Source organism: Phytophthora sojae (assembly GCF_000149755.1).
Source record: "Phytophthora sojae unplaced genomic scaffold PHYSOscaffold_3, whole genome shotgun sequence".
In the NCBI taxonomy this organism is placed as follows: Eukaryota; Oomycota; class Peronosporomycetes; order Peronosporales; family Peronosporaceae; genus Phytophthora; species Phytophthora sojae.
Window position 1 is genome coordinate 6,905,928 of NW_009258117.1, and position 26,406 is coordinate 6,932,333.

Consider the following 26,406-nt stretch of genomic DNA (forward strand, 5'->3'; position numbering starts at 1 on the left):
TACGTGAGGTTTAGGCTGTTTGATGGACGAGGGTACCAGAAACGCGGTACTTCGCGATTGTTCGAGAAGGTCTTGCCGCGTCGCGTTTGGATGTCTCGAACTTTGTCGCTACACTTGGTTTTACTATTCCGCTGTCCCGGTGCTGCAAATCGAATCGAGACACTTTGAAGCGCCACACAAAGTGAAGCGCCGTTGCACGTCAAAGTCCCCATTGGCCATTCATACCTCAATTGGCTGCGTACCCCCCAACCTACGGACTCCGACAACTACACTACACTACTATGCGGAGCTTCAACAGCGGAGGCGTGTGCACCTACGGCCTCAACAGCCAGGCCGGCTACCTCTTCGAGCGCAACCAGAATGTGCTGCGTCAGCGCAGCTTCGGCCGCGCCCGGGGCTTCATGGGCGCCCCACTCAAGAGGTCCCGCGACCACGACAGCGACAGCAGCGACGAGGAGGCGCTGCGGTATCCCCCAGGACACGCACGGCGCGCGGTGCTGGACGGCATCAAGCGCATGCGCGTGTCGAGCCCCGTGCAGTCGCCCAAGAGCGACGTGGACTCGGACATGACGGACGAGGAGGCGGCCACGCCCCGCACCACGTGGAGGAAGAGCAAGGCCATCGTCCCGGCAGCGCCAGAGGCCGGCAAGAAACGGCCGCTGGTGTTTGCACCGGCGGAGGCGGTGGATCTGCGTTGGAAGATGGCGCGGCAAGAGGAGTTCCTGGGCAGAGAGCAGCACATTGAGATCCCCAACGACGCGTCCTGCAGAGCCATGGTGGTGTTCGACCCGTACCAGTCGATGAACTTGTCGACCGAGCCGCGGGTGGAGCTGGTGGAGGACGACAGGCAGCCGGAGACGGATGAGTGGTCTGAGAGTGAGGAGGAGCACTGCGTCCGGTTTGAGGAACTCCCGTCTGATAACGACGAGCCGGTGGACATGGATGTGGACTGAGGTGGACAATGTCGTACACCCCCCAAGTGACCCCCCCCCCTTCCCTCATGGGCGCGTGTGCAGCGATTGATTGTTCGTCCAAGTCATCTTCCATGCCGAGCTGCTTTTACGCGCCGGCAGCCAGCACCACGCCTACCGAAATCCTATTTAGCGAAAGCATATCCTTAAGGGCTGCAGCAACAACTCCCGCAGCTCAACGTACAACATGATGAACATTTTTTCCTGTCACTCCTACGTTCTTTTTATCGTTTTGTTTTCGCGTCAGGAGCTTCGGTTGAAAACTGTACAGCTCACGGTTGAAGTCAAACATCACCCTCGCACTGCTCCCATCAACAAAGAACTTGTCTTCCAGCCTCTTCCTTCTCTGCAATGCTTCCGACTCGACAGGTGTCGGGTTTGCACGCACGATGCGGCGAGGATCTACCTTGCACAGCTTGGAAAAAGTCTTCGTTCTCAATCGCTCTTTGGTACTCTTCAAGCATCCACGAAAACCCGAGTGCTCGCGGATTTTCCGCGATTTATCTTGAATCTCCATCGAGTTCGGGATTTTGTCAAGTTTCTGATCGAGCAATCGTCTATTTTGCCATTGAGGGGAGCTCGACGCGCCAACATCTACTCGTTCCTTGCCGCCCGATCATCCTCACGCTACCTCGTCTTTCTACTTGCAGACCAAGCGCTAGGAACTGTAATATCCAGGTTATTAATGGGGAAGGGAGGTTGACAGCCAATGAGCGCAAGGCCATTCGTCATTTCGAGGTCTCAACAGCGCCAGCGGCCGTGGGAGGTAAGCGAAAGGAGAGGAACGAAGACGACGACGCGCAGAAGAAGAAGAACTTCGCGGCCGCCGTCCTGAAGGCTAAGAAGATGAACGCAGCGCAGGGTGGGCTATTGCTGTACTCGGAAGTGCTGAAGAGGATGCCCCCTACGAGCAACCGCTGCGAGCGCCTCTTTTCTCAAGCCAAGTTGGTGATCACGCCAAGAACTTTGAAATGTTGATGTTTTACGTGCGAACAGGCGCTACTGGGACGTCAACACGGTCAACGACGTCTATCGCCAACTACGGGGTCTTCGTAAGTGATTCCGCATTTGCGGAGAGCGATGTAAGGTCTTGCAATACATTGAGTATTTTGCAATGATTATCTATTGTTCTTGCTGCTATTGCGTTATTTATTATTGTGATCTTTGCCCAGGAAATACGATATAGTATGGTATTTTCCGAGCCCTGTTGTAGACGTCAAGGTCAGCACTTGAGGCAGACACTTTAGCTCATCAAACTCACCGAAAGTGCGTATTCTCCCTGCATCCACACGCACTGAAACTCCGCAAAGTTTCTCGAATTTGATTTTGTTGCGGTTTAGACGGCTAACTACACCCGATGCCGTGCTCTGCTGCAGTGTCGCCTACGGATCACGAGCCTCCAGGGCACGTGCCCGCGGTAGTAGCCCAATCCACAAAGTTTCTCGAGTACGGAAAGCACGTTCCAAATGGAAGCATTGAGCGAGAAAGCAAATGCGAGAGCTCCACACAACCTTCCCCGTGCCCGGGTTCCTTTGTGCCAAGCTACTTGAGTTCTGTGCTGCAAATTGAGAACTGATATTGATTGTTAGCGCGGCATTCGCGAGTGCTAGCCTACTTGTGCATACTCTGGCGTCTGTACCCACGCAGACGACCTCATCCAGAGCTTTGATCCTTGAAGTGAAACGATATAGAAGTTCACCAATGCACCACTGCTGACAGGCGCCTGTGGCGACTGGGTGCGGGAGGAGGTTGTCACCTTTGACACAAGACGGCGGTATTGTAATCAGTTCATCACTGTCTTGCACTTCAATTTGGTGGCGTGGCTCTGGATCGCTCCATCTCAATGGGAGCTGGTACTGAGCTGGGTGACGGTTGAGTTTCGGGGTTTAATCGGCCGTGGTGCCGCCCAGTCCGGCACCACCACCAGCACGTGAACTCGGTCTCCCCGCGCCACAAGACTCGGTCCAAAGTGCTTGCCACTGTTGAGGCGCAGATCGGGATTCATTGGCTCGAAACCTCGTAGGTTTCCATCATCGTCGAGGCGCACAGCTTCCGCTGCGTGCAGGTTCATCCACGCACCTCCGTCCTGCTTCGCCAGGAAAAGCTGCAGATCCTTGGCTTCGCCTGGGATTGCCGCCCCTTGATCGCTTGGTTGAGTGCAAGCGCAACATTCCAGTCCTCAATGCCAACAGAGGCCACGCCTCTTTCCCCGACGACCACGCAGTTCACAAGAATGCAGACCATCTTGCACCCCCACGGCAGTTCTTAGAATAACCGTGGAGGAGTTCGTTCAATGAACGTCCATCGTGTCCGAGATGGTCACTTGTTATCAATCCTCATCGTCACATGGCTACATCTGCATGGCTACACATGGTTCAACACGCGTACTTACCGGTAAGTGCACGTACTTAAGCTCGACCAAACTTTTACAATCAGTCGAAGCAATAGACAGCACTCTTCAAGCAGAGGAGCAGCTCCGCATCGCCGCAATGTCCCGCTTGCTGCTGCGCTCCTTGCGCTCCCCTCCGGCCGCCGCGGCCCTGGCCGTAGCCGGCGTGGGCAGCGCCTACCTCGTGCCCCCCGCGCGCCTCGACGTGGCGGTAGTATCCCCTCCCTCCCCGCCCTCCTCCCCTCTGGACGACAAGCCCACCTTCTCGGAGCGCACCGTGGGCAACTACGAGAACCGCCTGCGCAAGTTCAGCGCGCCCGAGCGCGTGTTCGAGTACTTCTCGAGCGTTGAGATCGAGCGCCAGTTCTTCATGACGCGCGACGACCTGGCGCGCGCCGTGACGCCCTACACGTACCGCCACGGGGCGCCGCTGGCCTCCAAGAACCCAAAGTTCAACGCCAAGGCGCGCGAGGACAAGAGCCCGCCCGACGTGGCGGGCGAGTACCGGCGCCGCGTGCAGCGGCTGCTCATCGACAAGGACAACGTGACCACGCAGGACGTGCAGGAGCTGCTGGCGTTCCGGGAGAAGAGCCACGTGGACTTTGAGACGCACGTCAAGACGCTGCACGCGCTGCATGTCACGAACGCCGAGTTCGACCAGTTCGTGGTGGTGAGTAGAGGGGCTTAGCCCGTATTGGGGGGATTGAGGGAGGGTATTTAGTGAGTTCTGTTGTACTTTTGTAGTTGCATGGCGGTCCGGCGCGGCCGAAGACGTTCTTTGACTTGGTGGACGCGGACGGCGACGGATTGATTAGTTACCCGGAGTACATGTTCTTCAACACGCTGCTGGCGAGTAAGTGGGGGTGGTTGATGGGGGTGGTGAGGAGGTTGGCAAGGGATTAATTGGGTGTTGTGATTTCATTGTGGGGTGCAGTTCCGGAGCGGCAGTTTGAGTTGGCGTTCAAGATGTTCGACACGGATGACAACGGCAAGCTGGACCACAGGGAGTTCAAGCAGGTAAGACGGCGGTGATGATGTGTGTGGCTTTGGGCGAAGGAGTTTTATTTTTCTTATCGCTTGGTGTTGTTGGTGATTTTGTTGTAGATCATGGAGCTAATGCGGTTGCGCACGCCTGCGGGTCGTCAGGACCGCTCGCTGCATGACGACGACGACGTGCCGATCTTTAAGCACCTGTTTGGCGAGCTGGCCACGCAGTCGCTGTCGTATGAAGATTTCTGCGCCTTCCGCCGCGACCTCAAGCAGGAGATCATGCGCATTCAGATATCCTTTCCACCTCGCTTTGATTTGTTCATGTTTTGGGGTTGTTCGCGTGATTTATATTGGTTTCCCTTAACGCCGGTTTACTTCGAGCAGTATGATGTCGACGGCGACGGAACTCTTTCGCCGCGCGAGTTTGGCATGTTCTTGGTCTCTCACGTTGACCAGGTGAAGCATGCAGTCGTCTCGGTTAGGTAACGAGTTTCTTGTTGCTAACCTTGTGTTTTGTACCGTAATTCGTAGCGTCACATCGAAATGTGGGTTGACCGTGTCGACAGGCTGCGAAATCTGAAGGTTTGTTCGTTGATCATTTCGACCGTATGAACGTAGTGAGCCTTAGTAAACAATTTCATGTTATTGTACTGGTGATATGAACTGAAGGGACACATCACGGAGCAAGAGTTCATGGATTTCAATGTTTTCCTTGAGCACCTTGACGAGCTGAAGGTGGCGATGGATCTCGTCATGCAAGAGCGCGGTGTGAACAAAGGCATGTTCTCTGAAAATTGGTGCACGCCGAGCTGGATGGTTATGGCTGATACCCTATTATTGCCTGCAGATCAATTTCAGCGCGCTACGAGGGCAGCAGTGCGTGGAAGCAAAACTACCAAGCCGGTTACTCCTCTGCAAATCGACATCCTCTTTGCACTGTTTGATCTTGACAGTAAGTGCACCTTGGCATTGCCTATAGCTGGATTATTTTAAATTTTAACCCTGTACTTGTGATGTAGACGATGGACTTCTATCTACAAAAGAATTCATCGAGGTCATGCAGACTCGCAAGGACAGCGGATTCAACGAGGTAACTAATTCTGCGCGGTGTCATTAATTATTTTACTGTTGCTCTCTAACATATATTTGTTTGCTTCTAAGCCTCGTGACACGGGTGTTTTCAACTTCTTCCAGCGCATCAAGGAGTGCATTGAGTGCATTTTGTAATTCCGAGTTAACGGTGCTTTCGCCTGCTGCATTGGTACAGCGGTGAATGTGTCTATTTCCCGAAGTAGCGGTTATCAATTCGATGTAGATGTCCCGAACAACACTTCAGCATTTGGCTTGGTTTTGTCTTTCTTGCTGTTGGTAGACGAGGGCGGGGTCCACATTAAATTGCGAGAGTCCTGGCGATGCGCTGATGTACCATTACCATTTCAGTAACGTAAAGCGCAAATGAAGCCGTCAACTTCACAACCGACTAAATCGTACTTAACACGATTACGTCCGCTTAAATACGGTCACATCCTGAATTCTTCGATGGTTCTCGTCGAGCTGACTTGCGTCATTGTCGGTGAGGGTCGAGCGTTCGATGTGGAGATCGACGACGGCAAGAAGGTTTCTGCGTTAAAGGAGAAAATCAAGAAGAAGAAGCCCAACACGATCAAGGTTCAACCAGACGACCTGAAGCTCTTTCTGGCGAAGCAAGGCGACGAGTGGATGGATGTGGATGCCGCTGAAGCTTTGAGCCTCAGCGATGATGGAGGCCTACCAGGCTTTAAGGAGATGAACCGCAGGTTTTGGCTCAAGAATGAAGAGCACTTTGGACTAAACTTTACGCCACAGGAAGACCAAGTTCACGTGCTTGTGGTGGTTCCAGACGAAACGGAATCTTAACGGGCTAAGCGGCAGAAGCTCAGTCTTCAGGACCCACGATATCAGTCGGCACTTGAATGGACAGATCCAGAGCTGCGCGCCCAACTTCACGTGGAGGATGGGGACCAACTGATTAAAATGCAGGAGCCTTGCGTCAAGGGGACCGGAGTTGGAATCGAACGGTACCCATTGATTCTATTTCGCCGCCAAGAACTTATAGATGAGTGGAACAAGATCGATTATATCTCGATACAAGCGGGATCGTTGCTTTGGATTTGTGGACCACCGGGCACGGGGAAGTCGTGCGCAGCCCTGGCTTTTGCTTGTTCACTCAACCCCTCCCTTTGGGACGTGGTTTGGATCCACTACTCGAGAGATGTGGAGTTCAATTGCGTGCGGATGCAGAAGGGGGTTAAGCAAACGTGCTCATTCAGCGAGTATGATGTGGAGACGTTGCTGCCTCAGGTGTTGGAGCCGGTATCTTCTCTTTCAAGAAAAACCATAGTCTTTCTGGATGGCTATGTCAGCGATTCGGACAATGCGAAGCGTGCCTATCGAGTTTGCAATAGTTGGCGCACACGTGATCTAGATCTGCGTCGACTGGTGTGCGTTAGCTCAATGGCAGTAGTCGGCAAAGAATGTCGGCTGGAGGGTGTAGCTGCTATCGCGGACACTGACGAGGAATTATTGGAGAAGTCTCTGTTTGATTTGTTTTCGTGGACGCTTGAAGATTACTTGAAGTACATGAGTGCGATCAAGAACACTGAGTTCTTCAAGACCGTTCAGGGCAAGTTCCCGCCCTATTGCCCTCAGCCTGGTATTGTGGAATCCGAAGAAGTGCAGAGAAAGAAGAGACTAGAAGAGAAGTATTTTGTAGCTGGGGGGAGCGCGAGGGTGATGTTCGAGTTCAGCCCCAAGAATGCAATTCAATACGTCAAACGAGCGCTCAAGGCAGTACCAAACTTTAAGATTTGTTCTGACATGCTGGCTGGATGCGCGGCATCGACTACAATCAACCGTCTCTTGGCCATATATCCCGTTGGCGATGATGATTCAGAGTCTCGCTTGGTGAGTGGCTACGCCATGCGCGCGTTGGCTATCAAGCTGGGTCCGGATGTACTGAAGAATATGGCTTCGCTTCACGGGTTCAATCCTTCCGTTGATGGTTATATCTTCGAAAGTTGGTTCTTTGCTATGCTTACGACATGCGGCGTCACTTGGAAGCGCCACGTCACGGATACAGATGCTTCGCGGCCGCAGTGGGAGAGATCAGTCGTTACGTTCTTTGACCCGACAAAATTGAAGCTCATTATGACAAGTCCGAAGAAGTGGCTGGCACCATGAAATGGAATCAGAGTGGCTATGATGCTGTTTACATCGACACTGAAGGCAAGCGAGTGAGGTTTGTCCAAGTGACTAGAGCTCTGACGCACTCGTTCAACCACCTCTACTTCGTTGACGTCTTGAACCGGCTGGCTGCACTGGAGGAACCACCCCAGTTCGATGTGGTCGAAATGTGTTTTGTCATCCCAGTGTGCAACCTGAGCAAGTTTCGTAGCTCAACAAACGAACTCGATTTCAAAACTCATGTTCTAAAGTTGCGGGGCGCCGGAGCGAGCTATGCGATCTAGCTCTGGCTCTTCGAAACCAAGTCTGCCATTCGCCACGTGCAAGGCGGTGATCGAGGTCGTCGGTGTCGCCTATAACCCCACTGACTACAGCCCGGCTGTGGGGTCAGAAGTCCGCGGGTAAAATTACACGGCGTCCTTCGTTTTGTTTTTGCTGAGTTTGATTTGCGTTGGATACTAAGCCATGAATAAACCCTATGATGATGAAATCTTTTGACTATCACAAACTTGCGTGACGACAGTTTCTTCTTCTACATCGTCGCTACGACTTTGAGGTCTTCAATTCACTTAGCGAGGATCCAACGCGAAGTCGCCCACACAGCTCCTCTATTTCCGTTGCGACAGGAGAAGGAGCGCTCGAGCTGCCTTCGTAGTGTCTACAGTACTAGTAATAGCACTAAAGCTGATCCAGGTGATGGGAACACCGAGACGCCTTGAATCTTGAATCGTCAGGGCATGCTCACGATCACTAGATAAAAACACTTGCAGTGCTTCATAAGTAATAATACTTCAGGTATCTGTAAACTATAGTAGTACTTGTATAATTACTTATGAAGCAATCCACGTGTTTTTTTACCTAGTGGACGCGAGTATTATGGACTGCATTTGTGTCCGCCAACTCGGAGCTACAAAATGCACTTAATGTGCTTCTTGAGAAGTAGGCATGAGTCACGAAATAAAGTAAATGTTAGATAGCTTCAGTAAATTAATTTGTGGATAGGAGTCCATTATCGAGATGTGGCAACTCTCTCGTTCCAGGATACTGTTAACAACTCTATATAGATGTGCCGGAATACGGACCGAACAGCACTTGGGCATTTGCAGCGGCTGTATCTTCCTCTTGTTTCTTGCTTTTGTCTTTCTTGGCATCAGCAGATGAAGACGACGGCGTCCACTTCAGTAGCTTGTTCTTGAACTGTGAGAGTCCTGACGACGCGCTTTCCTTCGTGATGTACCATTTCAGATGCGACTCGAACTTCTGGAGCAGCTTCTTCGTCGTGCAGAGCTTACTCTGGCAAAGGTATGGCGGCAGGTCCAGGTCAAAGTGGCTCAAGTTGACGAAGAAGCCGTTGCAGTTGATCCGCAGCCGAACGTTGCCCACCCGGACGTACTTGACGTAAAATAGTTCGCAATCGTCTGCGGCTGGGGGGTCGCTCTCATCCGGCACTTCTTCGGAACTCGAAGCAGAAGTAGGCGAGTTCAGTCCGCCGACAGTCAACGAGTTGCTGCTGGACTCGATGAACATGCCGCTGTTTGATCCCGCCGAGTTGCTCTTCTTCAGCGGCCGCATTGTGGTAGGTGTAAGTGGTGAAGACGGAGGCGCTCGAGCCTTTGTGAAAGGTGAGCTGGAACCTTTCTGGCCGAATGGAGTGCTACTCGCAGCTGTGGGCGACACAGGGCCGTACGTGGATTTCCGACCGAAAAGGACTTGCTCCGAGTTCTGCGTGCTGGCGGCAGGTGGCGTGATGTTCTCGAAGAAGAACTTGTAAATGAGTTCGTAGAAGTCGGCTGCGAGCTGGATGACGATCATGTTGGACACCTCCGGGAACATGCTGACCTCCAGAACTTCCAGCACGCGAAGCTTTTGCCCGTGAACGCGAACGATCGGTCCACTTTCAGCGCGAACCACCAGCATCCCCTTCTGGTTACCAAGCGTCAGCTTGGAGCTGCTCTCGAAGCGCTTGTCGACCAGGAGTTTCGCCTTCAAAACTGCTGTTGGGTCCTCGAACGCCGCGGAGGAAGGTCCTGGATGCAGGTTGTTAATCTCGAGCCACTGGAGATTCAACGTGAGCTTCGTGCAGTGGTTCGTGAAGTAAGTGTGGCAACCAGTGAACCCTTGGATGCGAATGCTAACGAACTCGTGATCTGCTCCAGAGATTTCAGGGCTCAGACGCAGACGCCACTGCATCCCAACAACCTTAAAAGATATCGCCTTTAGCGCGGTGGATTTGGTGCGGGACGATGTTCCGCGCGTGCGAATTTCTCGATTCCGCAGCTCCTCTTCAAGTAGGACGTGGAGTTTCTTGGTGGACGTGGACGCTACCGGTGTGTTTGGATTCGGAACGAAGACGGTGATATCACTCCCGTCTAGTTGCTGTGGTGCCTCAGTCGAGTGCGTCCTCGGGGTGTACGTACGCTTGGGTCGCCTCGACATTGACGGCGGTGCTAGTAGCACGTGTCGAATCACGTTCATGAGCTGGTAAAATTGATGGCGATCGGTTGAAAGCTGCAGGAATGACAAGTCTACCTCTGTGCTGGTGGCATTGGTGACTCGCGCGTGGGTGTACGACGTGGTAAGACTGCATTCGTCCATGATCTGCTTCAGCAGTGTTGACCCTGAGGCCGAGGGAGAACCCACATCCGCGTGAGAATACCACAACACACCAGCTGAAATGTCAACGTCGATGGGGGCCACATGAGCTGTAACGTTGTCGAAGGTCAGATTCGCTACCGTGTTGTTCTCGCCCGCATCGGTTCCGATCTCGAAGTGAATGTGCTTGGACGCCAGCAGCATATTGCTGCGTGTGTTCTCCTCGCGCACGTTGATCTGCGCATCGTGGATGTCGACCGTGTAAGCTTTCATCGCGATCGCCACTTTCGGGGCGTCGTAGTCGCTCGTGTCTTCACCGAGGCTTCCACGTGAGGAACCGCTGTCGTCGTCAAGAGATCTAGAGGACATTTCACGGTCGGAGTCCTGCTGACTCATGCCCAGCTTGCCTTGTTGCAGCAAGTCGAGCAACGTGTCACGCGTACTGCCCCGACGATTGAAGATTCGCGGAGTCTCGATGCTTGCGTCAACCAGCTCGGTGTCAGTGCTGCTGGATACAAAGGAGGCTGACCGAACGCTGCTGCTCTTGCCAAGACGGTAAGGTGAAGCTGAGGTCGTGTCGGCTTCGCGTTGCTCCTTGCTGGCATCTCGCTGAGCGTTCAGAAGCAGTTGGAGGCTCTCGACAGTCGTAGCGACCATGTAGAAGACGCTGTCTCGGGTTTGAAGCGTCCATAGAAGTCTCATGGAGTCAACTTGGATCGGACACGACCCGTCCTTCAGGAAAAGGTTATCCGTCGACGCAGACCGGCGCTTGAGTCGCGACAACCTCTGCTTGATGTTTTGCGTCCAATTCTTAGCGGAACGGGGCGACTTCGGTGGGGAAATTGCTGCGGAGGATGTTCGCACCGACACGGGAACCTGCAGCATGGGAAGTCTTCCAGTCGGGGTCTCTTGTTTCGTAACTTTCGGGCTGCTGACGATTCCGAACTCGTAGTCGATTAGCGCGAAAGTTTCGTGCATTTTGTCGAAAATTACCGAGTTGGATGGAGCGAACATCGCGGCGACTTCGTCGTCAAGTGCGTCCCAGTCCTCATTGTCACCGGGTGTGTACGTGTTGCGATAACTCGTTCCCAGCGTTTCCAGTGAGAAATTGGAGACCATTTCCGATCCGAAGGGGAGAACGTCAGGGATCGTCTCCTCTGCAACGGCGAAGTCGTCGTCGACTTGAAGCAGATATCCACGGAACAAATGCAGGTAGACTGTCGACTCCCAGAGCTTCCACTGCCGATGGTTCTCCTGTTCCGAGTCGGAGGAGCTGTCCGTCCGTATCACGCCGTGGGTAAGGAACTCGTTCGTCATTACCAGCATCCCGATGTCCTGCGTCGCTGTATCCCACCAAGCGAACTGCATCAAACTGACCGATACATCCCATTGTACACCGATACACTGCAGCCGTTTAGCGTCGTCAGACTCAGTCGCGTTCGCTTTGGTCGACTTATTCGCTGAATCTCCATCGTCATCGTCGGTCGTCATGTAGATCAGCCACGGATACACACAGTCCCAGTTCATAGCAACGAGAGCTTCGTTCGCGATGGGAACGTGCGTTGGTTGGTCCTGCGCTTGCGTGTTCCCCATGGCGATTTCCAACGACAAACTGTACTCGAGCTGGCCGGTGTAATGGATCCCATGCTTCCAGTGAATAACCGCGTTCACCGTGACTTCCGGTATGAAGAGGAACTGCAACGAATCCTCGCCTCGGTGAACTACAGATACAGCACCTTCGTGTTTCTCCACCAATTCCGCGTCCTCGAGCATAACTCGCAGAGGTGAGCACTTGAACCCGAGCATCTGGAACTGACGTAAGTTGAACGCAACTTCGCCGAGTAGTACTCTAGTGACCTTGCTTCCGATGTGGTCGCGGCCGTCGGTGTCGCCATAGGGGCAAGTGAGCTCTGCGCGTTGAAAAGCTACGTCAAGGTTACCAACGTAGCGCAATCGGAAGTTTGATTGTTCTGGTTCTGAATTGGTATTATCCAGTTCTTTCGTGTCGAAAGCCTCCTGGAGGATCGGGACCTGGCGCAACAAGGACTCGAAGGGTTTTCGCTCCATCGCCAAGTGAAGATCTTCTGTCAACACGCTTAAATCAAAGCATAGCGTTCGTGACACAGTGGAGCTCTCATGGTCAGGTTGGTCCCACAGCAACGATTGACTCCACTCCACGTCGGTAATGGAGAAGTGGAGCTCGGTGTCCTGCAACTGAACCAGGGGATTGTCTGGAATTGCAGCACTCAACGCAGTGGCAGACACCGACCCTTCCATCACCATGACTTGGTTCGCGACTTCTGCAAAAGATCGAGTGGCGAGACCCTCCTTCCCGAGACACTGCGCTAGGCGAGCCATTGTCTCGGTAACTTCTCGTGGAGTGCTCCGCGTCATTCTGACTCCAAGCGTGGTAATGGCAATGCTCGCAGTGACTTCCATTTCATCAGCCCCCTCCATTTCAATAGTGAATGCCCCACAAGCGAAGGAAATTCCCTGAACGGAATTCCGCTTGGCGCTGTCACTCTTGTCGGAGGAGCCGCTGGTTAGCTGGTCGAGGCGCAAGAACAGCAGCAACATCCGACTCTGCGGGCGGAGATGCATCTTCAGTACGTTGCAGCGAATGTCACTCTGAACCGGGATCTTGGTGAGGTACCGTTGTCGACCAAGGCTGCTTCTGTTCTGGAACGACGCATCAGTCACCTCGATACTCGACAAAAGCTCGCCCCACTCTAGTCTCGCTCTCGCGCAGTTAAACGCCAGCGTGGCGGACAGCTGAGTCTCTCGGAGCGAAACTTTGGCGTCTCCCAACCCAAACGTTGCCAACTTTGCCACCCCTGGGATATCTACCACGTCCACCATCGTATCTTTCGAGTAAACGTTCGTCCCCACGATTTTCAACGCTGCTTGGTCGATTTGACTTCCACCCACTGGCAGTCGATTCTTCTTCGAAGACGACGAACTCGACAACAACAAATCCAGTTGATCAATGATGTTCTTGATCGCAGCCCACTCCAGCAAGAAAGTTTTGTGCTGGCGGTAATGCCATTTCACGTTAGTGGTGTCGATGTGGATGTCCATGTCAACTTCAGTGACTTCACTCGTCGCTTTCTCCTCTCGATCGACCTTGACAGCATGGAGGTATATCGCTGGAAATCGACTGGGCTCGCCATCACTTTCTGGTAAGAGCCCGTTAATTGAGACGTACTCAAACTTAACCGAAGTCCCGACAGTTTTCGTGTTCTGGGAGGGGTCTAAACACGTACTTAGCGTCACTTTGGCTCCTCCAAACGCTGCTGAATGCGGGCTCAGCCCACTGGGAACGACGTCGACACTGATATGCTGCACCACAATACACCGTTTAACAGACGAGGAACCGTTCTCGCCCGGAACCGGAGCTAAAGGCATCTGGACGGACGTAGCTGTACCATACGCAGTAAAATCGTCCGTGCCTCCATCCCTAGCAAAGGCCTTGAACGACAACATCCACGAAGACACCTCCATCTCCGCCTCCCAGTTAACACGGCCTTCTCGTTCTTGTGCTGCGAGTCGCTCGCCTGTTGAACCACTTGGTCGCTTTGTTAGAGCGGATTTTATCATACGTTTCGCTTCGATCTGGCAATGTTCCACTCGTTGCTGCGCTACAGCCAGCGAGCGGAATAACTTTTCCGAGCGGTGGCTCAAGAAAGCCTCAACTTTGTCGAACGTGCCAGTCACAACTCCACGGGCTTTGGCCGTTTGCTTCGCTCGCATCTCGATACTGGATATGGATAAAATCTTCCTGTCTGAAGCTAGATTGTGAACTCGCGTGTTCTGGATCAAAGCTTCCACGTGCACCCTCACCTCATCATTGCTTTTTACAACGTCTTCCGTGTCGGAGCCTTCACTTTCAATGCTGAAAGATCCGAGCTGCTTCAGATACGTCAGATTCCGAACATCCGCGCGAAACTGAAGCGGGACACAGCCGACAGTCTCCACCTCGTGCACGATAGTAATACTGGTGCGGAAACCAGTGATCTCGATCTCTGAAGGGTACAGTGGTGTTGGTACTGGTGGGGTCGGTGATTCTCCAGAGCAGAGACTTCCAACTGACTTAATACCTCCAATATCCGCCAACCCTTTGCGTATTTGCTCGTTTCTGGCTGATAGTACACGCTCAACAAAAGCTGTTGACACAACAAAACTTGTGGTTTTTTCCTCACAGCCCAACAGTTTGCACCCAAGAAATTTCTGGTTCCGTAAATTGAGATCCACTAGGACGCTGGCGTCCGGAACTTCCAGCCGCACTCCATCACTGCCGTCACTTTCCTCGCGCTCTTTACCATCTCCGAGCTGAGGACCACTCTGTATCACCAGCGATTTCGCCTGAGCCTTCAGCTGTAACATCTCACGCTGGACGAAGACATCCGTGATTCCAACGTAAAGCCCTTGACACAGAAACCGCGTTGTCGTCTCCAAACAATTGGCGTGGAGCCTGATACTATTCACCTTGAGGTCCACAAACCGCATGTAGCAGATCGGATTCGTCTTGGCTAAGAAATGTTAAGAAATGTTAAAAAGTTAGTTACAAATAAATACACTTAGTATAAAAAAATTTCCTCACTTCGAATGGTTGCAGCTGTTCCGCTGCTTGCCGTCATCTTCTTAGGCAGGAGTGCGTCTCGAAGCAGCTCTTCGTCCACTTTGTCGACGTCCCCCACGACTTCATCGATCACCAAGATGCAAATCTTGACCAGTCCGAACGACTCGAAGAACTCCTTGACGTGGTTCTGCACTGCCACTTTGGTCAGCACCAAGCGCCAAGTGCTCGCTCCGCTGCTGCTGAGCTCCACGTTGAAGAAGCAGAGAGGCTGTAGAGACACTCGCTCCACTCTGACCGTCACCGGGCCGAGCTTCGAGTTGCGCGAGCGAGACTTGGATAGCTGAAAGGAGACGGCCTTGGACAGCAGCCAGCCCATCGCTCGGTACCGATACAGGAACAGCCACCCGAGCAGTCCTAGCAGCAGGACCCACTTGCGGTGCCATCCTGTCGCGTCATCCCCTGCCATTATGGACACACGGACGCCTTCCAGTGGATCAATGCAACCTTTCGCGACGCTTGGATCTTCTGTGGTCGGATTTAAAGTGCCCAAGTTGAAGTGAGCCATACAAATATCAAGCCATAAACTTATATGCGCCAGTTTGCTTGGAACGACGTCACCACGTGTGGCTCGTACTATGTTCTTAACGACTTCAGTGTATTACGCTGGGGTTCCACTCAGGAGTTCCCCTTTACAACAAGTTGGGCCAGGAACTCCTGGTACTCGACAGTCCCGGACTGGTCTTGATCGAACACATCGAGAAGTCGAGCCGCTTCGTCGCGTGAAAACCTGCAGTCCAGCACCAACTTGACGAACTGGGCCTCGTTCAGACAGCCCTCTTTGTCCAGGTCGTACTCGCGGAAGGCGCCTTGCACGGTTCCGTGGATCGCGAGTATCCGCTCAAGCATCGTCGTTTTGAGCGCTTCGAGGGAAGGAGTCTTGGACTGAGCCTGTGGCTTGGCAGGTGAACGGCGATAGTGAGTCTTTGGCTTCGAGTGCCCCTTCCCTGGAGACGCACGCTTACCAGCTTTCTTTTGGGTGGGGCTTCCTGCAGCCGCCCCGCTCTCTTTGAACGCCCCGAAGCCAGCGATAAACTCCTTGTAGTCGATAAAGCCAGACACGTCGCGGTCAAGGTGGCGAATAACCTTGCGGATCTCCATTTCCGGGAGTCGATATGACTTCAATACGCTTCGGAACTCCTTGTACTCTAGCAAGCCATTGCCGTTGGTATCAAACTTACGGAAAGCCAGGCGTAAATCTCGGGTCTGGTGCGCCATCCTCTGCGCCAATTCGCGCTCGATCTCCAGGATAGATTCCAGCTCTTCTTCATCGAAAATCTCCTCTGGGGCGGCAGCCACCATCGCGCTGATTCCCTCGGCAGTGCTGCTTGGATTCACGCGCAGTGGATTAAATATGACGGAGAACTCGTCGAGTGAGATCGTTCCTGAGCCATCCGTGTCCAGTCTTCGGATTAATGCGTCGATATCGTCGTTCTTCACGATGCCGTAGCGCTTCATAAAGTGGCGGAACTCCTCGTGGTCCAGCTCCCCATTGCCATCCTCATCGTACTGGTAAAACGCGGTCTCTATGGAGTCATGGCAGCTCAGCACACGCTTCATCCACTTGATTTGAAGGTCTCGAAGACGCGCACGCGCATTCTTCGATTCGACCGCTGGCGCAACGGGTTTAGCCACTAAACTCTGACGAGGAACGACTGCTGTAGAACTCTGACGCCTCTCCTGATCTTTGTTCACACGAGTTTCGTGGAAAATAGTGGCAAACTCTTCGTACTCTATGCAGCCATTGCCGTCAGCATCCAGCTTCTTCATCAGCGACGTGATGTCCTCTTCCTCGCGGATCCCGAATTGATTCATTAGTTTCCGGAATTCGTCGCGAGATAGATCGCCGTTTTGGTCTCTATCGAAAGCTGAGAACGCTGACCGTAATGAGTCATGAGCTGCCAACGCACCACGAATCCATTTTTCCTCCAGCTCCCGTAACCTTGCAGCTTTGTTGATTTTGCTGACATTTCTGCCCTCGGAAGCTTCATTTAAGTTGCGAATAGTCCCAGATCTTACTCCTCTCTTGATAGCACGCTGTCCTTCACCATTCTGACGCTGATCAGTTCGAGCAACGGTCTTTCCACCCCCTTTATAGCGAGCTAGACGCTGCTCGTTGAACACTGACAGGAACTCTTGCAGATCAATCATCCCGGAGTTATCTGCGTCCAGCCGCTTGAGCAACATGGATATACTCGCTTCGTCTGTGATGCCATACTGACCCATGAAGTCCCGAAATTGTTCGAAGTCCATCTCGTTGCGTCCTTCTCGATCGAACTCCAGGAAGGCATTTTCTATCGAGTTGTGGTGACGAAGCACTCGCTCCATAAACTGCAGTTCTTGTTCTTGTAGCGCAGCAAGTCGCGTCTTTATACTCTGCTCGTTCTCAGCTTGGGAAGCTTTTCTCATTGTTTGGGCTGGCCGCGTAGTAGCACCACTATCAGTATCTTTATATCGCCCAGAAACCTGCTCTGTGCTTTTCAGTGATGGCTTTATCTTACGGTCGTACACTCGCGCGAACTCATTGAAGCTGATAGTACCGCTCCTGTCTCGGTCAATTTCATCGATCAAGGCGTCAATTACTTCGCTGTCCTTCACTCCTGACTCGTGCATCATACGGCGAAATTCTTCGTAGTCCAGCTCCCCGCTGCCATCGCGGTCGTACTTGCTAAATGCAGCTTTTACCTCCCCATCCATTTTCGAAGACGGCTTTATCCTACGGTCGTATACTCGAGCAAACTCGGCGAAGCTGATAGAACCACTTCCGTCTTCGTCGATTTCGTCGATTATAGCATCAATTGCGCTTTTGTCTCTCACTCCAAGTTCGCTCATTAAACGTCGGAACTCTTCATAATCCAATTCGCCACTGCCGTCACGGTCGTACTTGCTAAATACTGACGCTATTTCGTCGTTTGGCTTAGGAGAGCGCTTTATCCTGCGCTCGTAGACCCCCGCAAATTCATCGAAACTGATGGAGCCACTGCCGTCTTCATCAATTTCATCGATCAAAGCGTCAATTTCCTTGTCGTCTTTCACTCCCGATTCGTGCATCAAGCGTCGGAACTCTTCGTATTCCAGCTCGCCGCTACCATCGCGGTCATACTTGTTGAATGCTGCAAGTGCTGCGTTATTTCCCTTCGAGACCGGATTTTGACGCCGCTGGCCCTCACTCAACCCCTTGTTACCTTTGAGAGCGGGTCCTTGGATGCCTAACAGGTTTACAATTGTTTGGAGGTCAATTCTTTGTTCCTCTTTAGGATCGACTTCCTCCAGCACAGTCCGCAATTCAGCAGCTTTCAATTTAATGCCTAGTCCAACGAGCAAAGCACCGAACTCCTGGTGATCGAGACTGTTGCTGCCGTCAACGTCATAATTGTCAAACTCGGCTTTCAGATCACGCGCTCGTCCAGTCCGTTGCTTCGATCTTTTCATCGATTCGTCGAACTTGCTTCGGATCGAGTCTAGAATCTGCTGAAGATCCGTCTGCTTTGGTGGTCTAGAAGTTCGTGCAGGTTGAGACTGCGCTGTTGCTTTTGGGGGCGACGATTTATCGATACTTTTGGCAGGCGAGGACGCGGTTTGTGTCGGAGCTACGGGGATAGGCGGCCGATAAAAGAGCAGTCCCGCTGCAAATTCGTCGTAGTCAATAGTTCCAGAGGCATCTCGGTCCAGGTAGTCCACGATGATCTGTGTTTCGTCAGGTGCGAACTTGTACTTGGCCATAAAGCGGCCAAACTCCTCGTAGTCCAGGAAGCCACTACCGTCCGTATCGTACTCCATGAAGACCTCACGGATCGACTTACTATGCCCCATGACTCGCTCGCGCAGCTTCGTTCGGATGGCCTCCATGGGGTCCTGCACCTGCTCAACCGCTGGCTTCTTCGCTCCAGTCTTCGCTTTGCCTTTAGTCTGCGGCTGCACATTCTTCTTCTCCGTCAGTTGTGAGAGTTGTTGCACCTTCTTAGGGGAATTACTGTTCTTAGACGGATAATTCTGCTCTGCTCCGAGCTGGACGTCGCCCATGAAGGCGTGGAAGGACACGCTCTGCTGGTCTTTCGCGCCCAAATGACGCAGCAGCAGCTCCGCCTCGGCGTCCAGGAAGTCGTGGTCCCGCACGAGCGCGCGGAACTGGTCGACGGTTAGCACTCCGGCTCGCTCGCGGTCGTAGCGGCGGAAGACGTCCTTGACGTTCTGCGAGTCGCTGCGCACCAGCACGCGCTCCAGCAGCTTCCGGTGCAGGTCACGAGCGCGCGCCAACATGGCGCCAGCTCCCGAGCCTTCGCGGGCGGACGTCATCTGGTTGGTAAGGGGCCGCGGGGAGTGCGCAGCGACAGCATAAAGCGTGTCACGGCGGAAAATAGGGTAGCCACAATTAGAACGGCAAGTTGAAGTTGCAGGAGTGATGGTCGCTTTATGTTGTCCCTTTTCAACTGCCCCGGTTGAAGTGACGACATACAATTATCCCGTGTAAAAGTGAAAGATCGACCGTGGGGGTCAGTTGATCGGAACGTCGCGTTGAAATCTTCCAGCATTAATCGAGGGGCAACTGGGGGACAATTGCGATGCAGAATGGCACGGTGGTTAACGCGAAGCCTGGGGCTGGGCAGAGGCTGCTGTGGTCGATGGTGGCAGCGCTGGCGGTGTTAAGTCTCGTTCTTCTGGCTTATACGCAGCTCATTTACCTGCCAGCGATGACTGGCGACGGGGGGCACCGTCAGTTCCTACGTGCAGGACGGCACCAACTTTCTGCGAGTTTACGAGAGACCTACAAGCTGCAAGCCGAGACGTTCAATGAAGACCAGAGGAAGGTGGTGGACATGACGCGCCACGCGTGGCACGGATACCGCAAGTTCGCAGACTGGCACGACTACCTGAGTATGCCGAGCCTCGAGCCTGGAAGTGTGTACGGCCACGACATGGCTCTGACGACGGTCGATTCGCTAGACACGCTCTTTATTATGGGACTTCACGACGAGTTCGACGAGGCCAGTGCGTGGGTAAAGGCGAACCTGAGCGAGACCATGTTCCAAGGTGGATCCGTGAGCTTCTTCGAGACTACCATCAGATCGCTTGGGGGTCTGCTGTCCGCGTACTACCTCTCGGGTGAACAGCATTTTCTTGACATCGCTAAAAGCTTGGGCAAAGCTCTCCAGATGGGGTTTATATGCGCAAACCACGTCCCGTGTCGTGCCGTGAATCTTGTTGAGGTTGCTTAAGCGGGTGAATGGCTCGTGTTGAGGTAAAGTGGCTGACAAATGACTGGAATTTCGTACTATTGCAGGGCCATCTGAGCTATGAAGAACCGCTTCTGTCCGAATTGGGGACTTTTCAGCTTGAGTTCGCGTACCTCGCGCACACAACAAACGACGATTCATTCCTGCTCCAAGTGAACCACATCAACAGCATCGTGAGTGATGATACGAAACCCAAGACCGAGTATCTTGAACTAATGAAACCTCTCTGAAAACTATGAAGATGGTCGATCTAGTCGAGAAGCGCTACACAAATGGCTTGATTCCGGTCATGATGGACTGGAATTCTATGATGTACGTACCATTTTACATGTTTCTCTGTTCTTTGTTATCCACTCTAACATTTGTAAAAACTCGTTGTCGTGCTGGACTGCATAGGGCCCAACCAGGCTCCGTCATCTCTGTGGGGGCTCTAGGTGACAGCTACTACGAGTACCTTCTCAAGCAGTGGCTACTTTCGGGCAAGAAGGACAACCAGATGAGAGATATGTATGTCACGGCTGTGGCAGGGATCCAAGAAAAGCTGGTTGGATACTCCTACCCGTCGAATTACGCATTTATTGGACGGCTTCTTGTCACCGGCGATCTAGAGTCTGCAATGGAGCATTTAACCTGCTTCGTACCAGGGATGCTCGCCCTTGGGTACACGCACGGTATGCCGACTTCTCATCTGGAGCTCGCCAAAGAACTCACAGAAACATGTGTCCGGGTGTGTTGCTAAAATCTGATGCGTGTCTGGAGTGTACTTACCGATCCACTAACAAGCATTCGTCTATTAGATGTATCTTCATTCTGCGTCGCACTTGTCCCCTGAGATAACTCAATTTGTCATCGTAACCGACCCTGAAGGCATCCAAGCAACGAACCCCGAGTTGTTTACGTTTCCTTCGCATGACTACAACATCCTGCGGCCTGAAACTGTGGAGAGTTTAATGATCCTGTACCGAGTTACAGGCGACGAAATGTACCGCGATCACGGACGGATGATCATGGAGGCTTTTGAGAAGTACAGCAAGGTTCGCAGCGGATAGAACGATTTAGCGTACGATGCCGAGTAATTATTTCTAACGACTGCTGCGTGTGTGCATTTCACATTAGGTCCCAGCGGGTGGATACCGCAGTACTGTCGATGTTTGGAACGGCACGCCGACAACCAAGCAAGGCGGAATGGAGAGCTTTTTCATCGCAGAGACGCTCAAGTATCTGTTCATGCTTTTCTCGGACGACGATGTTCTACCTCTCGACGAAATCGTGTTCAACACGGAGGCACATCCGTTCCCAGTGTGGCGGTAAGCAGGGGATACTCGCCACGTATGGTCAGTTCATGTGTACCAGTCGGTTTTCTTTTTAGTTTTTATTCGTAATGAGGCTAGAGTTTTTGCCTATCGTTTCCGTTCGAGTAGATCGTAAAAATACTACGATATATTACGATGGATACGCACAAAATGCTGCCGCCGTGGGCACTGCCAGTGTCATCGAGCTGTTGACTCGAATTTCGGAAACAGCGTCCTCAATCAAGATTCACTGCGGCAGAAGGATGCGGGGGTAACGTGAAGGCATGCGGCAGCAAGCCAAACTCACGATCGAGCTCAGAAGTCAACGGGTACGCTTGGATACCATGAGCCCCCGTGTTGAAAACGACGTACCATATTCCACAAATAACAGTTACGCGGTCCATAAATAATGATTAGTTGTGGTTAGTAGAATTTTAGTGTCTAATTATGGTTTGCAAAACTTAAATACGGGTTACATGCAGCTCTAAAGTAATTGCGCTTGTATCATACGAAGTTTGCTTTAATCGTCGCTCCTTTCTACTACGCTGCACAATTGTGCAGAGTCCCACTCGGAAGGAAGGTTAGTATGTAAGTAGGAGCTAGAACCGTTGCGTTAAATAGGTTGCCCTCGGGGGACCAACAGAGACCGGCTTAGAGAGAGGAAATTGTTAGGCAGCCGGAAACCCGAACTATTCTGTGGGCCCGTCCTCATGCCTTCTATAAACCCGAATGTATGTACAAGGGTGAGCGTGGACCCTCCCAGTGCTGACGCAAGCATCTGGTCCACTCCAGGGCCACCACTCCACGACCAAGAGGTCATTGATAGACCCCTCACCCTCTCGTGGTCGCTAACCACGCCCCCAGCCACTCTATGACACACTAAGTTCGTCAAGGCTCGTGTGGAGCAGCGGCCTCGCAGAAATTTCGAGGAGTCGATCTCGCACAAACTCGGCGCGTCTGGATAGTGGTCGCGCCGAACAAATTATTACCGGTTGTTGGAGTAGCGTATCTTCGAATATAGGGCCCAAGTCTTCGCAGGCTTCAGAGTTGGGGGGTTCTTGTGTTACACGCCACGCCGAGCCCCTTGACCGAAGAATGAAAGGCTTCAAACCTTTCCCGTTGTTGGGTAGTGTCGACCCTGTGCCGCAGAACACTACGCGTAGTATGAGTTGCTTTATCTAAACCAGTCCTATCCATATTGCTACTAAGAAATGCGAGGGTTGCCGCTCCATAGAGCTCTCCTAACGAAGTTCCCCTACCTATACCTACCGCCTACCTACAGTCCATGTCGTTTCTTCTTCAAGAAAAACTTTAGGTATCGACTCACTACACGCTCGGGCCCTCGCAGACCGATTGCCGTTTTTTTAACGCGAGAACTTACGTTGTCGGTAATGGCAACATCCACGGAGTCGGCGTCGATGCTGCTCGCGTTCGAATCTACGAGAAATCTCTGTCGGGCACCCTACAACAAGCTGCAACCACGTCTGGTTTCTCGTTGGACTACTTGTCACTACACAAGGTGGAGATCAAGCAGGCGCTCGAGTATCGGCACAACTGGGATTCCCCAAGCTGGGCAGTCGAAGAGGTGAGCTCTAAACGTTTTTTTATTTTATTTTGTTTTACTAACCTCGTTTGGTTCTCGTGCGACTATAAAGCTCACTACACGTCAGGATGGATATGCAGTCATGTCTTGGCCACTTTAGCTCTACGAGACGGCCTAGACCTTGCAAAGCTGCTGAAAAGACTCCCGGCTCGCAAGCCACCCGGAAGACTGCGGAAAGTGCGCCGTGCACTTGACAGAGACGATGAGCATTATATCGCAGTGGCACGCCTCGTGCGGATCCTGACGGAGCAACCGGGGCCGGCAATGAACTGGAAGTGCTCGAAAGAATTTCAAGAAACAGTCGACGGCGAGATGCAGTACTCCAACTACGTGGGCACGGTGTCCTCGTGGGCAAACAGAAATGGAGTGTTTTTCTGGCGAGTGACATTCGACAATGGCGTTGTTGAGCACCTGCTATCGAAGACTTGGCGAAGGCCGTCAACGCCGCGTATATGACCGGTGTTGCGGTTGCGGGACAGTAGCAGTGGAAGAAACTGTTAAGCATGCTTTATAATACATTTCGTTGCACTTTACAATGGTAACATTTACTCTGAACTTCGATCTAACAGCGACCACATGCAATTCAGCCGAGGTACATGGAAATCATCCGTTTCTCCTATGGTACGTGGTTTTCAGCCGAATTGTATATGAAATTAATCTTTTCTCGATCACTATCGTGTGAGCGACTGGTTTGGCATGGAGTTCATTTCGCAATTTGCTCAAGACTTTGGCAAACGTTGACGACTCGCTATGCGTTGGAGCTGCGTTCTGCTTGTTGTTGTGTCCTCCCTATTGGCAGCTTGGGATGGCGTCTCCGCCAACTCGGACTTCCTACCGACAAAGCTCTCGCATGTGGTCGCCGACTCCACCAACGACGGTTCTAGCAGACTCTTAAGAAGTGGGAAGGCAACTGGAAACGACTCGGAAGGTGACAGCATCGGTGACGAGGAGCGAGCATTCGACGACCCAGCGATCACCCAGTACTTGAGCCTCTTTAAAGACTGGGCAAGGAACAAGGAGACCCCCGAGAGCGTCTACCAGTACTTCGAACTCGCGCCTCGCGTGGAGAAGGCGTACAAGAGCGGCAAGTGGGCCAGACTTCTGAAGAACGAGAAGTACATCGTGTACCGCAAGTACGAGAAATATCTGCATCTAGTGAAGGCAGCAGAAGCGCAGGCGAACATGGTTCCGTAATATACTCCTTCGAATGCATTGCAATCGTCGATCAATGTGACAAGTTTACACCCAGAAAAAAAATGTAAAATGCACGATGCTCTCTCTGTTGTTGCGGCTGAACAGGATGAACAGAGCTCGTGTTACCCATGGCAGTCCAAATATTCGGTAAGGGCCTTAGGGCCATCACCCAACCCAACTTTGCTGTCTTGGGTGACCCAAGACAGCTTGAGCCTTTCCACTAAAAAATTATAAAATGTGAGGTTCCAGCTGGCAATTTGCACAATTTTCTTACTGGACGGATCAGCCACTACCAAACTCCAGCACCTCCTGCTCTCGCCACTCTGGAACCCCCGCGACAGCGCGCATACACACACACACACACACACACACACACATACGATGGAACTGTGCCAGGAAGACTCGACCGCGTACTGGAAGGGCCTGTGGCACGGCCTGCTGCTCATGCTGCCGGTGCTCACCTTCCTCTATCGCAAATGGAAGACGGCCGCGGAGCAGTCGGCGGTGCAGCAGCCAGTGCTCGGGTACGAAAGACAGCAAAGAGGAACCTTGCTTGCTGCATGACGAGAGTGTTAACCTGATTGCATTGTGTTGTGTCTTTTGATGCCGTTGAAATGCACCACCAGAACGTACGTGTGGTGCTGCTGTTGCCGCCTTCTCGAGGTCGAGTGGAGTGATAATTACTGTCTGCTGTGCTGTTGCTGCAGGTCCTTCATGAACGAGCTGTTCGCCTTCGAGGTGGTGCTGGTCGCCGGCGCGGAGCTCAAGGCGGTGCGCGACCAGCTCAAGAGCGCCGAGGAAGCGACCCCCGTGAACAAGAAGAAGGTGCAGGCGCTCAAGGAGCGCATAGTCGACGTGGCCACGGTGCTGCAGAAGAAGCTCGAGACCATCACGCCCATCGTGTCGTTCCTGCTGGAGCAGAGCGTCGGCGTGATCAAGGACCACCACACCGACAAGATCGCCGGCACGCCCGAGGACAGCGACGAGTCCAAGAAGGACAAGTAGATACGATAGCGTAGAGATGACAAAATCCCTGTTGCAAGCCCAAGTCTACAGTTACGTGTTGATAGGAGGACGGTGAGCAATAGACATAGAAGTAAACAGAAGAATGCCGTAGTAGTAGAAGACGCATTTGCTTTCTTTGTATTGACGCAGCCCAGGGTCGACACCTACGCACCGTAGCGTCGCCCCGACGCTCTCCCCGAGCCACAATCCCTACAAATGGGGGAGGTCGACACCGTCGCACCGTAGCGCTTCAGATCCACGCTTTCCTCCCCCGCTAAACCAAACTCCGCGCTTCCTCAAATCGTCCGTTGCTTGATCAGAACAGAGTCCACTGCCGATGCCAAGGCATCAGAGACGCAAGTCGCCAGGCGCTTACTTCTTGATGGCGGTCTTGGCCAGGAAGTCCGTGTGCTCCTGGTACGGCGAGGGGCCGAACGTGTGCTGCTCCCAGAGGTCCGGGGTCAGGTACGCGTAGGTGGCACGCAGGGCGTAGAAGGTGGCCTTCACGAAGTTGCCCAGGGTGCGCGTGTGGCCGCGGGCCGAGGTGTAGCAGTCCTCAATACCGGCCATGCCCAGAAGCTTCTTGGGCACGGGGGCGGCACACAGACCGGTACCACGGGGGGCCGGGATGAGGCGCACGCGGACGGAGCCGCACTTGCCCGTCACCTTGTTGGGCACGGTGTGCGGGGCACCGACCATACGGCCCCAGTAGCCGCGGCGCACGGGCACCAGCGAGATCTTGGCCAGGATGATGGCGCCGCGGATGGCGGTGGCCACCTCCTTGGCGCACTTGACGCCGAGGCCGATGTGGCCGTTGCTGTCGCCCACAGCCACGAAGGCCTTGAAGCGCGTGCGCTGGCCGGCCGTGGTCTGCTTCTGCACGGGCATGATCTTCATGACCTCGTCCTTGAGCGACGACTCCAGGAAGTAGTTGACGATCTCGCACTCCTTGATGGGCAGCGAGAAGAGGTAGATCTCCTCGAGCGAGCCGATCTTGCCCTCCTTTACCAGGCGGCCGAGCTTGGTCACGGGCACCCACTCCTTGGACTCCTCACGGCCACGGCCACGGCCACGTCCGCGGCCACGGCCACCGCGGCCGCCACGGCCACGGCCAAATCCTCCACGTTCTCCAGCGGGCGCAGGCGCAGCGTCAGCCATTGTCTTCAGTAGTTCCTCTGCTTCTTCGGGGCGAAATGAACGAATACCCGCGGCCGGGTCAAAGGGAGCTCCCCACGACGACAGCCTCTCCTCCAGTCAACCGAAATGGCGTGGACCACG

The 26,406-nt window shown here is 53.2% G+C and overlaps 13 protein-coding genes across 13 annotated transcripts; 9 read left to right on the forward strand and 4 right to left on the reverse strand.

Moving 5' to 3' along the window:
- Positions 1–281: 281 nt before the first annotated feature.
- On the forward strand, positions 282–953 carry PHYSODRAFT_496776 (hypothetical protein; the record flags this gene model as incomplete). The annotated part of the gene is made up of 1 exon (XM_009525899.1): positions 282–953. The coding sequence occupies one exon, from the start codon at positions 282–284 to the stop codon at positions 951–953; it is 672 nt and encodes a 223-aa protein (XP_009524194.1).
- A 1,981-nt stretch (positions 954–2,934) lies between these two features.
- On the reverse strand, positions 2,935–3,120 carry PHYSODRAFT_418523 (hypothetical protein; the record flags this gene model as incomplete). Its single annotated transcript, XM_009525900.1, has 1 exon — positions 2,935–3,120. A coding segment is annotated over one exon (186 nt), but the record flags the coding sequence as incomplete, so codon positions are not given.
- Positions 3,121–3,730: 610 nt separating this feature from the next.
- Positions 3,731–5,577, forward strand: PHYSODRAFT_491824 (hypothetical protein; the record flags this gene model as incomplete). The annotated part of the gene is made up of 8 exons (XM_009525901.1): positions 3,731–4,030; positions 4,105–4,213; positions 4,295–4,377; positions 4,465–4,806; positions 4,882–4,932; positions 5,020–5,302; positions 5,370–5,440; positions 5,512–5,577. The coding sequence occupies 8 exons, from the start codon at positions 3,731–3,733 to the stop codon at positions 5,575–5,577; spliced, it is 1,305 nt and encodes a 434-aa protein (XP_009524196.1).
- A 312-nt stretch (positions 5,578–5,889) lies between these two features.
- PHYSODRAFT_329419 (hypothetical protein) lies at positions 5,890–6,246 on the forward strand (the record flags this gene model as incomplete). The annotated part of the gene is made up of 1 exon (XM_009525902.1): positions 5,890–6,246. The coding sequence occupies one exon, from the start codon at positions 5,890–5,892 to the stop codon at positions 6,244–6,246; it is 357 nt and encodes a 118-aa protein (XP_009524197.1).
- A 117-nt stretch (positions 6,247–6,363) lies between these two features.
- PHYSODRAFT_299198 (hypothetical protein) lies at positions 6,364–7,569 on the forward strand (the record flags this gene model as incomplete). The annotated part of the gene is made up of 1 exon (XM_009525903.1): positions 6,364–7,569. The coding sequence occupies one exon, from the start codon at positions 6,364–6,366 to the stop codon at positions 7,567–7,569; it is 1,206 nt and encodes a 401-aa protein (XP_009524198.1).
- Positions 7,570–8,544: 975 nt separating this feature from the next.
- PHYSODRAFT_350758 (hypothetical protein) lies at positions 8,545–15,209 on the reverse strand (the record flags this gene model as incomplete). The annotated part of the gene is made up of 3 exons (XM_009525904.1): positions 8,545–14,184; positions 14,314–14,693; positions 14,765–15,209. The coding sequence occupies 3 exons, from the start codon at positions 15,207–15,209 to the stop codon at positions 8,629–8,631; spliced, it is 6,381 nt and encodes a 2,126-aa protein (XP_009524199.1). The 3' UTR covers positions 8,545–8,628.
- Positions 15,210–15,418: 209 nt separating this feature from the next.
- On the reverse strand, positions 15,419–19,096 carry PHYSODRAFT_494835 (hypothetical protein; the record flags this gene model as incomplete). Its single annotated transcript, XM_009525905.1, has 7 exons — positions 15,419–16,042; positions 16,160–16,399; positions 16,496–16,749; positions 16,858–17,204; positions 17,322–17,683; positions 17,750–18,271; positions 18,395–19,096. 7 exons carry the CDS (start codon positions 19,094–19,096, stop codon positions 15,419–15,421), a joined length of 3,051 nt encoding a protein of 1,016 aa, XP_009524200.1.
- Positions 19,097–19,422: 326 nt separating this feature from the next.
- Positions 19,423–21,345, forward strand: PHYSODRAFT_313654 (family 47 glycoside hydrolase; the record flags this gene model as incomplete). The annotated part of the gene is made up of 6 exons (XM_009525906.1): positions 19,423–19,992; positions 20,082–20,207; positions 20,276–20,346; positions 20,431–20,761; positions 20,832–21,068; positions 21,151–21,345. 6 exons carry the CDS (start codon positions 19,423–19,425, stop codon positions 21,343–21,345), a joined length of 1,530 nt encoding a protein of 509 aa, XP_009524201.1.
- A 1,341-nt stretch (positions 21,346–22,686) lies between these two features.
- On the forward strand, positions 22,687–22,914 carry PHYSODRAFT_421776 (hypothetical protein; the record flags this gene model as incomplete). The annotated part of the gene is made up of 1 exon (XM_009525907.1): positions 22,687–22,914. A coding segment is annotated over one exon (228 nt), but the record flags the coding sequence as incomplete, so codon positions are not given.
- Positions 22,915–22,992: 78 nt separating this feature from the next.
- Positions 22,993–23,385, forward strand: PHYSODRAFT_491300 (hypothetical protein; the record flags this gene model as incomplete). Its single annotated transcript, XM_009525908.1, has 1 exon — positions 22,993–23,385. A coding segment is annotated over one exon (393 nt), but the record flags the coding sequence as incomplete, so codon positions are not given.
- A 294-nt stretch (positions 23,386–23,679) lies between these two features.
- PHYSODRAFT_285617 (hypothetical protein) lies at positions 23,680–24,123 on the forward strand (the record flags this gene model as incomplete). The annotated part of the gene is made up of 1 exon (XM_009525909.1): positions 23,680–24,123. One exon carries the CDS (start codon positions 23,680–23,682, stop codon positions 24,121–24,123), a length of 444 nt encoding a protein of 147 aa, XP_009524204.1.
- Positions 24,124–24,504: 381 nt separating this feature from the next.
- On the forward strand, positions 24,505–25,128 carry PHYSODRAFT_489805 (hypothetical protein; the record flags this gene model as incomplete). Its single annotated transcript, XM_009525910.1, has 2 exons — positions 24,505–24,647; positions 24,831–25,128. 2 exons carry the CDS (start codon positions 24,505–24,507, stop codon positions 25,126–25,128), a joined length of 441 nt encoding a protein of 146 aa, XP_009524205.1.
- A 372-nt stretch (positions 25,129–25,500) lies between these two features.
- PHYSODRAFT_494630 (hypothetical protein) lies at positions 25,501–26,286 on the reverse strand (the record flags this gene model as incomplete). Its single annotated transcript, XM_009525911.1, has 1 exon — positions 25,501–26,286. One exon carries the CDS (start codon positions 26,284–26,286, stop codon positions 25,501–25,503), a length of 786 nt encoding a protein of 261 aa, XP_009524206.1.
- Positions 26,287–26,406: the final 120 nt, after the last annotated feature.